Source organism: Parasteatoda tepidariorum, chromosome 5 (genome assembly GCF_982258835.1).
Source record: "Parasteatoda tepidariorum strain Cologne lab strain chromosome 5, Ptep-v5.0, whole genome shotgun sequence".
Classification (NCBI taxonomy): domain Eukaryota; kingdom Metazoa; phylum Arthropoda; class Arachnida; order Araneae; family Theridiidae; genus Parasteatoda; species Parasteatoda tepidariorum.
Window position 1 is genome coordinate 92,091,934 of NC_141759.1, and position 16,026 is coordinate 92,107,959.

The following is a 16,026-nucleotide window of genomic DNA, read 5'->3' on the forward strand; positions in this document are numbered from 1 at the left end:
TTAGAAATGCTTACTTGAAGACTATGTACAACAGGAACAGGAGTAACAGTAGAGCGAACAGGGCCCATTCCTTCATAAAAAGTATATTCTGCTTTATCAGTGCTAATGATTGTCCAAGAAGCCCCATCGTTTATCATCTCCTTGTTAGGCTCTTTAGGACATGGAGTAGCCTAATGAAAATGCAAAATATATTGATTTCAATTTAATTCAATAGTACATTAATATATAGTACATTATTTTCTATATCAATAAAAATAGGAGCAAAATTAACTCCAGGCTCCCGTGAGAGCCCTAATATAAAAAAATTTTATCTAAATCACTTAATCCTCAAAAAAAAACAACATGAAAACATGATTTAATTTGAGCTTGTTTTAAACATGTGTCCAAACTAAAAGAAAAAAAATATCAAAAAAATTTTTTTTAGATAAATTAAAGTAAAAGTACATAAAAATACTGAAAAACCCCTCAAAAATTACATTATTCAGTAAAAATATTGAAATATCACATATCCAATGTTTGCAACAAAGGGTCAATTATATGAGTTTATACTTAAATATGCATAAATTAATCTTCCTAAAAAAATCTAATGATTCAGTAACTTAATTTTAAAAAAGTAATCATGGATTTTTTTCATACTTTGTTTAAAAAAAAATCTATTACCTGAAACTGTATGATTCTTTCCTGAGATAAACAAAGGTACATTCTTTCAGTGTCCTTCATGTAAAAAGCACATTTATGAAGTTGTGAAACTGGATCATCAGCATCTAGAAGAGCTGTCTGTTTGTCAACTTTCCTTATTATCTGTAAATAAAAATACATATGCATAAAACATATTACAAGAGGGAGATACACGGACATGCATGCTCATTTATTTCATTATTTAACTTTATTCTAGAAAACAAATTCAACAGGTTATTTAAAAATACATTATTTATTGCGTATTATAAATATCCATTGCTCTTTTTAAGTCCGGCAAAAATATAAGTGCAATAATGCATTATGCGATTGAATATAAATTTTTGGAGAAAGTTTAGTATAATTTAATGAAAAAAGCTTGCGTTGGAACAACTGCGGCAAAAGTTTTTGTTTTTAAGTTTATTTTGAAACAGGTGTGAAATAGTTTGGAGGTAGATTAAAGCAGAAATCACATCACTGAAAAAAAAAATTTTTTTGCAAGAAAGATTGTCACATTCACTTAAAATCAAAATTAATTTTTAAAAAAACATGGGAAATAAAGAATTTATCAAAATTCAGTTTTGCAACAAATGCAAAGCAAATTAAGATATTTTATAGAGTTAAAAGCTTTTTATTAAGACCAAAAAAAAATTAACCTAATATATTTTAATAAATAGTATGAAAATATTTTTCATTAAGAAAAAAGATTAAAACCCCAATTAATCATATAATGCATTAACATGACACATAATCACATTTTTAGTAGTTTCAAAACAGAATTTATTGAAACCATAAGTAATTTACTTTTCTGCTTTTCAAAAAAAATATTAATATAAAGATTAAAAAGAAAACCATTTCTGTTTGCCATTTAATTTTGCTCAAAATACAAAAAAATCAAAGAAGCTTAATAAAAAGAAAACAATCAGGACAACATTCTGAAAAATATATAAAAACAATATTGCCACTAAAACTACCAAAAGTAATTTTTCTGTACAGCTTTTAAAAAAAAAATATTAATGTATAGTTTAAAAAGAAAACTATTTTTGTTTGTCATTTAATTTTGTTCAAACTACAAAACAATCAAAGAAGCCTAATAAAAAGAAAACAATCAGGACAACTTTCTGAAAAATATATAAAAACAATATTGCCACTAAAACAACCAAAATTAATTTTTCCGCTCTGCTTTTCAAAAGAAAAATATTAATACATAGTTTAAAAAGATAACTATTTTTGTTTATCATCTAATTTTTTGCAAACTACAAAATGTTTATAAAAAGAAAACATTAAAGACAACATTCAGAAAGATATACAAAAACAATATCGCATATTAAACCTAAGTTGCTTAAATTAACAGAAAACACAAAGTAGAAAAATTACCAGTCTAGGTAATGCCATTCCTGTAACTGAACAGACTAACTTAACAGTAGAACCATAATGAATGTAACCATCACGAACAGTAAATTCCTCAGACTCTGATTCAGTATCATCCACTACAAAACAAATTGAGCAGTTAGGAAAAATTTTTTAACAAATATGTTTTAGATGTAAACAGCTGTATATGTGTTGCAATAAAAAACAAAAAATTGTGCAGCTAACGTTCCTAATTTTGTGTTGAAGTAATTTCTTTTTTTTTCTTTTTTTTTTTTCAATTTTAAGGTTATAGCTTACCACATTTTTCAACAAAAGATCACAAAAGTTACAAACTAACTTTAAAAAAAGTAGTTACGTGCATTTCAAATGACTAGCAAAACACAGGCTGTGATAGATAATTACTTATTTACCTTCTATTTGACCTTTAGTATCTTAGAACAATATATGGGGGCTGCCAACTACTAAGCGTTTTGTGAAATATTTTATATAGTGGTAGAATCGTACATACAAATCACGATTGATAATTTTTAGGTCGCGTAAATACGAATCATGATGCAAAATTTTTAGATTGCATAAATAAGAATTATGATGCATAATTTTTAGAATGCGTGAATGCGAATCCCAATGCCTTTTTTTTAAATCACATATAAATACGAAAATCAATGTTTAATATTATAAACCGCATGAGCAAATCAAGACATTGAATTTTAAACCTGCGTGGATATGAATCGCTACATAGGTTTTTAAAAAGGCGTAAATACGAATCACAATATCGGATTTTTAAATCTCGTGAATAAGAATCACAACATACAATATTCAAATCGCGTGAATAAGAATCGCAACACGCAAATATGACAAGCTATGTTTGATATTAAAATCGTGTAAATAAGAATTGAGATATTAGCAGATTCCAGGCTTGGGACCTCTAAAAGGCTTGTCAGAAACAGCGTCGTTTGAACTTCGAAAATCGGATCTATCTGGAGGGCAGGTAAAAAATTCGGAAAATCTTATCTGCTGCGTGTAAAAGGGGAGAAAATAGCTAAAATAAGTAAAAATGCGAAAGGATGGGTAGCTATGTAGTTTGAATTTTCTGTTTCTCTTTGAAAATCGGTGAATTTTCTGAAAAAGCGGAATACTTATAAAAAAAGTGAAATTTTTACAAAATCTGATTTTTTGATAAAAAAGCTGAAATTCAAGAGATAAAAGTGAAAAAAGCAGAAATCCGCTAAAAAGCGGAAAAATCTCATCCCTGAATATAAGTCTATCTTTAAGTGAAAATTAAGTAATAATAATAACTGAATTGATAAGAGCCATGAAGTGTTTTTAAATTTTTATTGCATTTTTTAGTTATTTTTTTCCAAATAACTTAACTACAGAGAGAAAACCTACAAAAAAAAAAAAAAAAAAAAAAGGTATTTTAACAGAATTGTAAAGAACAGATAATAAAAATATAACACATAAAAAAAATTTCATAAAGTTGATGTTTAGAATTGAAACAGCAATTCCACAATTTGTTTTTAACACAAATGCACTTGACCTATACTAAATTTAATTAATGTTAATTACACATGACATAAGTGCATAATGTATTGATACCAAATGATGATAACCATAAATGCTTGTTCATTCTGTTTTAACATGCAACACAATGTTATAAGATGTTATTTAGAAACATAAAATACTTTTGTAAGGTTTTTGTTTTTATCAAAAATAATGATATAAATAAGCATGGAGATATTTTAGAACCACATTCAAACTCTAGAATGGTGAACATTTAATATTTTCTATTACAAATTTTAATCATTGGCTGAATAGTTGGATTTGCATGATCCTGGAGCAAAAACTTTTCTAATGTCTAACATTTTGGTAAGATTGAGTTAATTTGCAGGTTTATGTAGTTTTTGCATAGCACAAATAAAAATGATTTTACTTAATTTCTAAGTATACGAACTCAGAGTTTACCTAATAATAAAAAGTTTTTAAAAAAATTAGCAAAATTAGATAAAATATTACATTTTAAATATGATGAAATGTAATATTTTATTTTAAAAAAATTTAAATTAGAGAAAGAATATTTATACTTGAAAGATGTCTATGAAGCTTAACTTTTAGAGACATGAATCAGCTTGTATAAGAACTCATTGCCCCAGCAGTAAATAAGAAAATTAGTAAAATGAAAATATATTATGTTTCAATTATTAAATTAGTAAAAGAATATTTAATATTTTAAAGAAAAAGGCATTTGAGTTTTGATTAAGATTTGTTATTGGTTAGATGATGCAAAACTGTGGGACAAATTCTTCATAGAAAATTCTCTTTCTCCTACATAAGTAATTTGAAACATAAAAAAAAATTGTTGTTAACCTAACGTAAACTATAAAGTTTCAAAATATCAAAATGAAATCAAATTATGGCAGGATTACTTAAGAGTAGACAATGGAGAAGTGATCCTGCCATAATCTGCATGTATTTTGATATTTTAAAAACATTTTTTTCAGCGTTTGAAACTACACTAGATTTACCTAGATACTAAATGTACCAGAATTCACTTTTCCATAAACTTTAAATTACTTATGTAGGTGAAAGTGAGATGATTGCCATGAAGAATTTCTACCACTGTACAACATCATCTTTATAATTGGATTCAAAAATGCTGTAAATAAGAATAACTACTCAATACTAAATATTTTACTATTTAGTAAAAACATTTTTAAAGGTAAAATTTCTTGCTCCCCAAATTAGAGCAAAAAAAAAAAGACTTACAGAGATGAATGGTGAAAGCACCCCATTGAGTAGAGCTGGCATGGAAGTTACCATTCTCAACATGAAGATATCGAGTACTGACTGTCTGGGAGCGAAGCCTGTTAAACAAAGCTACTCTAGATCCTGAAGCTATGCATACTGCAATGAACAAAACATACATACTCTTTAAATAACATACATAATACATACTCATAATAAAAATAAGAAAGTTACATAAGCAAAATAAGATACAGGCATGAAATAGCAACAAAACAAAAAAGGTAGACACTCCAACTACTACCGGGTGCGTAGTCAAATCTTTCAACAAAAAATAAGCCCCCTAAAAGTACTTTTCAAGCACCCAAAAAAAATTTTAAGCACTATATACATTGACAAAAATGAAAAATAATTTTCAAAGGCTTACATGATCATGATAAAATAGCCAGTTTCTGACAAAGAATCTTTCTTTTGATTATATGAGCCATTATAAAAAGCTGAAGAGGTTTTCGGTTCAATATCAGGCGGTGTAATATGAAGCCTGAAATTGAGAATATATTGCAAAATGCAGCAGAGTTTCACATGAGAGTGCAAGAATCTCACTGGACCCAGCTCAGTAGACGGACATGTGGATTTTCAAGTATTTCATCAAACATGTAAAATGATTGGCACTTTCATGCGCTATGGACTGACTGGACGTCGAAATAGATTGTGATTGAATGAATTGTGGAAACGTTGAACAGAACAATGGCAAAAGCATGCATAGTAGGTGGCGAAAATCGACATGGTAAAGAAAAAAATCTCATATTCGAAAAGGGAACTTTTTAAAAACACTACGCACCATGTACTTAATTTCCAAGTGGTAGAAAAGGAGGGTAATGTATTAATGCTTTATGAATTAGAATTAAAAGAATTACAAAACAAAATATAATAATTTAAACAAGTACTATACTGTCAGATAGATGATTGCTAACGCTTTAACAAAAAAAATTTAAAACTTTTAGTTCTAAAAAACTTTTACTTTTGCTTTAAAAATTCTAATTTAGTTCACAACCACTAAAAAGAATAATTTACAACAGCCTCTAATGTACAAGTTTCTGAAAATGGAAAGAACATAAAATAAAAAGAGTGTGCTTCAATGTAATTACGAAGACTAATTTGTGTTTAGCAAATTAATTTATGATATTTTTGTTAAAATGCCATAAATGTTTATGAAATTGAAAAGTATTAAACTTAATGTAATATAATAGCAATTTAAAATAAGATTTTTTTAAATATTTTAAAGTTTTTTTGTTAACTAATAATATAGTATAAACTATAGAACATCAAGTCAGAAAATATAGCTTTTGAAAAATGTTCAAATTATATATATTATTCAAATTATATTGGTATAATGGAACGTTAATTAAAATTATAATTAAACAGTTATATTACAGCATAAAATAAACTATTAACATAAATAGGAAAGACTTAGATTAGTTAGCAAAACTGATTATAGAAATCTCAATTTAGTGAGCGTAGCTTATAAACTTATAAAAATAAATAGGTGAATTATATCTTTATTTACAAGCCTGTAAATACAAAATATTTTTCCCAAATAGTCATCTTTCAGAGATAGGAATTTGCTACTACACAAGAATAAAAAATTTTTGGAGAACAGCAGAAATAATTATTTGGTATATATTGATCATTTATTCACAGTTGATAATTAAGACAAATAAAACGAAAAATTTACTTGCGAAAAGATATAAGAAATAATCATATGATAAAGGAATTATTGATTTAAAATTACATTGGTATTAAATCATTTCAGAAACCATGAAGAATGATAGTTTGAAACAATTTGGTAAAAAAAATTTAATCATTTTAGAACAATTTAACCAGAGAGATTCATCATTTCAGAATAATAATTTGGAGTAACAATGTTCTACATTAAAATCATGATAAAAATTTAGAGCTTTCACTTTATAGCAGCCAAAACAATTTAATAGCAATAATTGTAATTATAAATTTCCTACATCAGAGATAATACTACATTTTTGAAGAAAGCAATGATTTTTTTTTGATGAAAACATAATTTTTTTAAAGCAGATTTCACGTCTTTCAAATTTCAAAAACTAAATAAATAATATTCGGATGCAATTTGAAATGGATCAGGGTGAATTGGGGCAAAATAGTAACAGGTGGAATTTTAAGAAAAATTATCCGCAATAAAAAAATCTAAAGAATAATAGAAGCAGCAATCACGTAAAAACAATTAAACAGATCACAAAAAAAAAAAAAAATAAAAAAATAAAAAAATAGATGCAATTTATATTGTTAGTCATTCATTAAGCTATTAAATTGATCTCAATATTAAAATAAATAATCATTTCTACAAACAGGCAACATAACAAATAGATTAGTTGTAAAAAAAAAGCAATATAACAAATAAATAAGTTGTAAGAATGATAAATTGTACATGGGAGTTAATAACAATAGAAAAGTAATCGCTTAAAGATAAAACAAATTGCAATCATACTTACAATCAGCATTCTTTATAGATTGTTTTTTCTTTGAAGGTTTGGAAATAACTTTGATTCTTTTACTATGAAATACACCAATATCTTCGCCATTGCCATAAAACATTTTTACAGAAAGCATGAAATGTTTTCTTTTGTCAGAATCACTTATGTACAAAGTTTTGGCTGCACAATAGCTCTAAAATAAAGTGTTTACTTTGAAAATGACAAATAGTGAATTATAATTAAATATTAAATAATTATCATCAAATTTTAGAATATAAAAAACATTTGAATATTACAAACATTAGAATAAATATCAGGAATCAATAATAATAATATGTAATTATTATTTTCAGTTTACTAAGATATCCAAATATAACAAGTGTTAGGAGTGTTAATGCTCATTAACTAATTTATTAAATACAATGAAATTTAGTAGTTTTATCATAGAAATAAAGCAAAAAATTAGATAAAAAATATTTTTTTTTCCCTAGCAATCTTCAAAAAACAAACAAATACAATATATTAGAGAGATTAATCAAATTAAACAAAAGTCCCTTATGCAAAACAAGAGTGATTGAATGATGATTTATGAAAATTGAATGATTTTGAAACATCCAAAAAAAAATTTTTAATTCTTGAATTTCCAGAAACCTGCTTCCTGTCGTCTAAGACAAATTTTTTTAGTATTTTGAGTAATTTATTAAAACATTTAACAAGTTAAAAATACCTCTTGATACTTTTGAATAGAACAGTATTCAATTAACAAAGTAAAAAATTTTTATTAAATACAAGAAAAAAGAACATGGTTCACAATAAATAAGTAAAAAAATTTAACTACACAAAATACTATGAAATCAACAGAATTTTCCAACATCTAGGGCAAGTCAGCATGTAAATGATCTAAAAATCAATACTATCTTTATTTTAACTTAAAGGTTTCTGCAAAATTAAAGGGAATGAAAAAAAATAATTATATTCCTTTAGTTAAATTTTTCTTTTTGAATCATGCGTAAAATTTTTACACAATACTGATAGTAAAGAAACAGTGTTTTTTGCCCTTTCTTATTCAATATCTTCATTTGACATTTACACTAAAATAATTATTTTACTATACACTCAACTCCCCTTTAACTATGGGTTGATTATTTACTTCAGTTTATCAGTTATCTGTTACAAGAAAAAATTTCACGTAGTTTTTTCATGTTAATTCCATGTAAAAATTTCAATAAATACAATTCTCAAAAATCTATTTTATTGAATTAGAAGATCCACTAATGAACCTAACTAACATCAAAGTTTGTTAATAATACTTGTTAGGTTAAATAAAGGATAAACGATATTAAATTCAAACATGTAAATCATCTTTCTATTCTATACACTGATAATTTATAAATTTCTATTCAGAGATTTACATTGAATTTGAAAATTGTGACCTTTTGTTCAGTAACAAAAAAGGTTAAGTTTTCGTCCACCACTATGCGAAATAATTTAAATAGATATATTATGATATATTATTAGATTATATAGCTGATATTTCAATATTATTAGATTATGTTGCTGATCTTTCAATTCTATATACACCGATAATTTATAAATTTCTATTCTTAAATTTACATTGAATTTGAAAATTGTGATTTTTTGTTTAGTAACAAAAAAGGTTAAGCTTTTGTAAACCACTACATGAAATAATTTAAATAGCTATATTAATAATCAACTTGACAAATTGCCTCGATTTTAAGTTCTGATAAAAGTTCAGTGAATATTCCATTTGTTTTAAAAAATTTCAATTTAATTTATAAAAAATGAAAACATGCAGCATGAAGTAAACTTTTTAAAAAATACATTACAAAAGAAAAGTAAATAAATAAATAAAAAGAATTAAGTTTTTACATATTGAGTACTTGCTTTGCCATTGAAATCTAACTGTTGCATTTCTTGATCAGAATTTCCAATCCCAATGAAAGCACATAATTGAGAGCCTTGCTCACTTTCACCATCTCGAACCATTTGCTCCTGTTTTTTTCTCCAACCATCTCCGAGTAAATAGATGCATGGTGGAGGGCAAAAAAACCTAAAAATGCATAATATGCGTATGTCAGCAGTTTTAAAAACAATAAAATTACCGTCATACTTTTCTACATCACCATCTCAAAAAGAAAGCAAAAAAAATTTTTTTTTAATTATTATGAATATGGTAATTTGTTTTAAAATTTTAGCCAAAATAATAGCTGTGTAGGCATTTTAAATTTTATAAAGCATGTATTTACTTTAAAAATAAAAAAAACAGTTACTTCAAACATAAGGATACATAGCCCAATTTTTCAACAAAAAATAAGAACATTTTAAGCACTCTATAAAAATACTTTTAATCGCTTTAAAAATAAAATAAAAGATGAATTACAATACATGCAGTAATACAATTCTTTTCTTCCTATTGTTTAAAGTTCTTCATTTATGTACATAAAAAAATGCAAATACATTTTCAACAACTTTACATAATCATGATAAAATAACTGGTTTCTAATACAGATTGAAAGGAAAATTATAAAAAATATTGCTTTTTATAATTAATGACAACAATCGGCACGGCCAAGAAAAACCTCATTTTGAAACAGAAAATTTTACATATCTTTGGAAACTGTATCCCTATTAACTGCACCCTGCTTCTTCTGAATCAAAACATATTCAAACATAATTGTCCTTAGCAACTAATTCCTTAAAAGTATCAGTTCCTTTTAAATACTTTTAATGGTCAATTTCTTTTTAATCTTTCACTGTATCACATTTTACAAGTCTACTTTTTTCCAAATGGATAATTCAAGCAAATTCTTTTTTTCATAATGTTTTCAAAAAACGACTGATAAAATTATTTAAACAAAGCCGTTAGAAATTGGAATTCAAGAAAACATTTTTAATTTTTCAGAAAGGAAAAAAAAAAGGTAGTGATCCAAAATATTTTGTGAAATAATGGTACCTTAACTTACCTTAAACTATATTTGGCTTTAAAAAAAAGTATTTTTTCTTCACCATTAGAAGAACAAATGCAATTAAAGTTCAAGATATACAGGTTTAACTGTAATATTAATTTACAAAAAGCAGAAAAAAAATAACATTTTTACCTTTTTTCATTGCCATATGATTTTTGAGCAACTTTAGCATGCAGTATAACGAGCACCATATCCCCCCTTTCTCTCAGATATTTTTTCATACATTCCCTGGAAACAAAAATAACATTAATTATTTATAATATTAATTACGCATAATATATTATGCATATTTATACATAATTAATATTATAATTAATATAATATTAATTACGTTTTCACACATCGGTTGATAAGTTTACGGTCTGACATACAGATGGCGCCCTAAATGCAGAATTAGTATTTTGTTTAGCAAGTCCTAACTTTCAAATAAAAGGTGTCAAAATTTTATAACGATCTGCCGATTGATTTTAAAGTTACAGTGATTTTAATCGAACACCAAAAATTTCGTGTTCTTATTAATCATTGTTATTTAATGGGAAAAAACACGGTAGAAACTAAAGCTTGGCTCGATAAGTGTTATCCGGGTTCTTCACCAGGAAAATAGACCATTATTGACTGGTTTGCTGATTTTAAACGTGGTCGTACAAATGTTGAAGATGCGCCATGATCTGGACGCCCTAAAGATGTGGTTAATCTGGAAAACATAATTAAAGTCCACAAAATTGTTATAGAAAACCACAAAGTGAAGTTGCATGACATAGCTGATACTCTAAATATATCAAAAGAGCGTGTAGGCTTTATTTTGCACGAACATTTGTTTATGAGAAAGCTGTTTTCAAAGTGGGTGCCGCGTGTGCTAACAGTTGACAACAACATTGACAAAACAACAACGAATTGATGATTCCGAGAGCTGCTTGACGTTGTTTCGAGTTGCTTCCGCACCCACCCTATTCACCAGATTTGACTCCTAGTGGCTTCTACTTGTTTGCAGACTTGAAAAAAATGCTCGCGGGTAAGAGATTCCACACGAATAAGGAAGTGGTTGCCGAAACTAACGCCTATTTTGAGGCCAAAGAAGGTTATTTTTTTAAGAAAGGTAAAGAGATGTTAGAGAGGCGATGGATTGATTGTATATCTCTTAAAGGAGACTATGTTGATGAATAAATTTGAATTTTACTAAAAAAAAGTTGTGTTTACTTCATTAGACCGGGAACTTATCAGCCGATGTGTTATATTATATATAAATAAAAAAAATGTTAAGTGGAGTAAGTAGTAAGTTTTAATTCTAAATAATTACATAGGATGAAAATCATTTCAGAAATATAAAAGTAACATATATCTTATCTAAATATATAAATTTTAAAGCTGATTTTGATTTTTCAAAGCTCTTCCACCAAGAAAAAGAGGGAAAAAAACATTAGCTTAAATGATTTAAACTCAAAGTAAAGCTTCGTTTTCATAAAATATATGATCTTTCTGGTTAGAATTAACTAGACAATATTTTCAATATCACATTTTAAAACTATACTAATGGGGGATATTTTTTTCCCCTTTGGCAGAACCGTGGCGACATGGTCACAGAACATTACAGAGTTCTTGCAAAAAGATTTTTCCTTTAGGAAGTAAAAAATTTTGGTTTTCCTTTCAGCAGAAATTTTCGTTCTTTTTTTATTTAGTAATTAATTTTGATTTCCACAGTTTTCAAAATCCTATATTTTTAATTTGATGTTATTTATTAGAGCAACTGAATCTCGAAAAGAAAACACGCATTTAGTAGCCCTTTTTCGAAGAAACCGATTCACGAGATTTTGCCTGCGATCTTTTTTTTTTCCGGTAGTTACTGCTACGGATTTCACGACTTTTTTACTATTTTTTTTTATTGTGATGAAGATTTGCAAAATTGCGTAAAAAGAATTTATTAGTGTGTTTTACCTCAACAAAATGCAAGAATATCTGCCATATTAGATATTTAAAAAAATACTTTTGAAAAATAGCCTATAACAGGATCTTAAATTTGAGATTACCTTACCCATGTTATTTGATTTACCAATTTCTCTACATAAAAAAATTAATTTAGGACAGCTTACAAATAATAGCAAAATACTTAAATCAATAATAAACACAGCCAAAAGGCCATCTAACATTGACTCCGAGTAGGAATATGATAAACTATTTCGTTTTTAATAGTAATAGCAGAACTTGACACTTTAACTTTGTAAAGATCAGAGTTATTTCAATGAATTTGCATTTAAATTTTCAAACTGCATTTATACTTTGAATAACCATACTATCAAAAAGGCTAACTATTATGAATTTTTCCTAAATTTTTTTCTATTTTTCGTTTTGAGTAGAAAAATTCAATTTTTAAAATTTTTTGATAGCCCTTTTCACTTTTAGTCAGTATCATTTTAATCATTCAATTATATAATTAAAACTTATCTGCAATGTTCAGCAACACTTAAATGAAATGACAGTTACAGTTAACAAAACAATCGAATCAAAAGAAGGAAATTTATTGAAATGACATAAATAAAAATAAATAACTGACTAACGTGAAATATCAAAAGTTCAGCTATGATAGGTTTTCAGTAATTAACGGAAAAAGGTTCAAATAAATCCTTAATATACATTTTATGAATGAAAAATTGATAGTATTAATTTCTTCATAACTTACAACAATAACTTACAATAAAACTAACATAAAACAGTGAAAAAACTATTTTTAAAAAAAATATTAAATTATTATAACTAAAATAGTATTTACCTAGTAAGCCTTTGGTCTTTTCTTCTGAAACAAATAAAAGAATCATTCATGCACATAATGCTAAGTATGCATCTTTTAAATACAAGGAGTAACTATCAACCAGGACTGATCTAATAGCTCATGAAAATATTACCTTGAGCTAACACACCTTGTAGATTGTTCTGAAGTTTATTAAAAGGGTATATAACGGACTTAATATTTTTAGGAGTTACATCAAGTCATTAAAATAAATAGCTGCACCTTGTATTGCAATTTCATTAATTAATATATAAAATAAATTTTACTGAATTTCAAATTTAAATTTATTTCAAATGTAAAAAGAATTCAAATGGAAACAAAATGCTGCTTTTTTTTCTTCCAAAAAACACTATTTTAAAGGATAAAATTAATTAAATTTCAAAAGTTACAGTGTCCAGCAAAAAATATTATTGCATCATAAAATAGAAGTTAACTGATTTCTTTTTGATTTATGTGCTTTTTTTTTCTACAACTGCAATTATAAAATATTTTACAATATTCCTCTTAGTTTTAGTTATGTTTTTTGGCTTTTTCCCAATATCAAGCAAAAGATCTGTTATATTAGAGTTGTCTAAGCATTGAAAACGATTGTGAAATCACTCGTTTAATCCGTACACAATTGTTGTTCACAAAAGTTTGGATTCTCTAAAGCAACTGTTTCAGAGGAAATATACTGTTTCAAAGGAATAGATTTAAAGTCGAAGATAGCAGCCCATTGCTGAAAATTTCAATAAGCATTTGCACTTCTTCAAAAGACGGCCACTTTGAAAATCAATTATATTTATTTGTTAGTAAAAATCTGCTCTAATTATTATTTGCTATATTTCAATAATTTATTTATTTTTAATTCTTTTCCAAAGAAGTAAATCTATAAAATATCATAAAACAATACCAGTAGGAATTTCTATCATCAAATGCTAATCCTAGAGAGTATATAATTTTTTTTTCTATTTCTGGTTCAGTTGTTGTGGAACTTTTATTTTTTTTTAAATTGCTTTTTCACATAAAAATATCAAATAATTGCTTCATAAATTTATTTTATTTACTTATCAATATACTTCTTAAAAACCGATCTACCATTTCATCTTTAAAAATTAATATTTTTTTTTTTTGTTCAGATTAACAAATAGTGAATTTATTTTTACCATTTCTGTTTAAATTTATTACAGAACATCTATTGATACATATTATCATTTAAAATTGTTACGATTGTCTTAATAATACGATGAACAGTTGCTGGGTGAACTTAAAACAATAGTGGTGTTTGTCCATTGAAAATGTTAAATGAGAGAAAGAGTTTGTAGGACAACATATGGATAAAAAGTTGTTGTCGAGAATATTTAATCCTTTGCTTAACCTTTATGTTATCCAGTTCTAGAATGCTTGTCTGTTTTGACTACATCAAGATAATATAATTGTACTGATAATATAGTTAATTCAGTGTTTTCACTACAGCGCGAGAACGCGAGAATCTCGCATATTTTTTTCTTTTCTCGCATTAAAAAATGATTGCCGCGAGAAATTCGCACATTCTATCAGGTGCATTCAAATCAATTTCAAAATCAATTCGCACATTCAAATCAATTTCAAAATTCGCGAATTTCTCGCATTTTGGAAAAAGCTTCGAATTATGTCATTTAGAATAAAATCCGTTTCACTTTTCTTCCTGGATCTTCATTATTTTCAACACTTGCCCCGTTATCCAGCTTCCCTATTTACCAGTAGGCATTGTTCAGAACTTTTTCGAACAACAGAACACAACCCCTCCGAACCACGGAACCCCTTTCAGAACACATTTCTCTGCAACCACGTGTTTACTGTAGGTATGGTTTTTCATGTAAGATGTTCAAATTTTTTTATGCGCTAATGTAAGATGGACAAATACCTAGTAAAGGCAAAATCTTCTATGATGATGCAGCAAAAATATTCAATGCTTTAAAAAATAGAAGACGTTAAAAATGTATTATAACAAAAAAAAAATTTTTTTTCCAAGTCTATTTGTATTTTTTCAGTTTTTAGAAATCTCACTTAACTTTCTGAAATCTCACCCTGTTTTTGAGAAAGGGTGAGAAATTCTCACCCATTTTTTTTCTATGATGAAAACACTGTAATTATTGATAATGTAAATATTTTTTTATAGTCTAACATTCACAACCAAAACAAAAAGTATAGGTTGTTATGCTATGCGATGATAAAATTTTTACGATAAATATTTATTTTCACAACCCATACTTTTAGTTTTAAAAAAATACTTCATGCATGGATTTTTTAAAAAAAAAGGTAACTTTAAAAAAGAATACGACATAAATTCTTAATAGCAGCAGTTTGTTAAACGTTGAATAAAAATGAAAAGGACATACTTGCTTCTATGGCGGTCATCCACGGGTGGTGAAGGTGTTGGCATTGGACTTGGAGGTGCATGACCTCGACCTTGTGACAACAATGGAAGGCTTAGAGCACCATGAGGCACAAGAGGGTGGTGAGGCTGTTGCTGGTTCTGTTCCCCATTTACTAAAATAATTAAAAACATTAAATGAATAAAAAAATACAAATGGTAAAACAAAAAAAAGAGTCTATCAAACAGATTCTGAATAAATATTTACAAGCTCAGTCAGACAATGTAAGGGTAAGAAATGCATGGACAGTCGGAAGTTTTACACATACATTGGGCAATATTATTTTTGGGGTCCAACTGACCTTCCTATTTTAATGAAATGCATTGAAAAAAATTTATGCATATTCAGCAGTAATTCGGCTTACAATAATACGCAGGGGTCGGTCCAGACCGAATTTACTACCCTTTAGCGGTACCTTCACAAATTCAACTTTAGGAAAAACGGTAGTTTCACAAAATACTTTTTCTTAAAATTTTATTTTTGTATTCCTTAAGAAATGATAAATCCATATTCTTGCCATATTTTTGTGTTGGATTTTCAAATATAATTTTTAATTTTTCACAAATTAT

At 26.8% G+C, this 16,026-nt stretch overlaps 1 protein-coding gene across 18 annotated transcripts in view; it reads right to left on the bottom strand.

Annotated features, from left to right (window-relative positions):
- LOC107450465 (recombining binding protein suppressor of hairless) overlaps positions 1–16,026 on the bottom strand; it is a 116,815-nt gene that overhangs the window by 7,904 nt on the left and 92,885 nt on the right. For 6 of the 18 annotated variants that reach the window (XM_016066265.4, XM_043044308.3, XM_071185109.2 and 3 more), the window contains exons 4-12: positions 15,422–15,572; positions 13,044–13,067; positions 10,412–10,507; positions 9,183–9,363; positions 7,311–7,485; positions 4,810–4,947; positions 2,053–2,165; positions 661–801; positions 15–170 (exon numbers count right to left, since the gene is read on the bottom strand). In XM_016066265.4, the coding sequence (XP_015921751.2) occupies positions 15–170; positions 661–801; positions 2,053–2,165; positions 4,810–4,947; positions 7,311–7,485; positions 9,183–9,363; positions 10,412–10,507; positions 13,044–13,067; positions 15,422–15,572 (1,175 nt within the window). The remainder of the gene's footprint in view (positions 1–14; positions 171–660; positions 802–2,052; positions 2,166–4,809; positions 4,948–7,310; positions 7,486–9,182; positions 9,364–10,411; positions 10,508–13,043; positions 13,068–15,421; positions 15,573–16,026) is intronic. The other 12 variants (XM_071185110.2, XM_071185111.2, XM_071185104.2 and 9 more) reach the window with 3 other exon arrangements.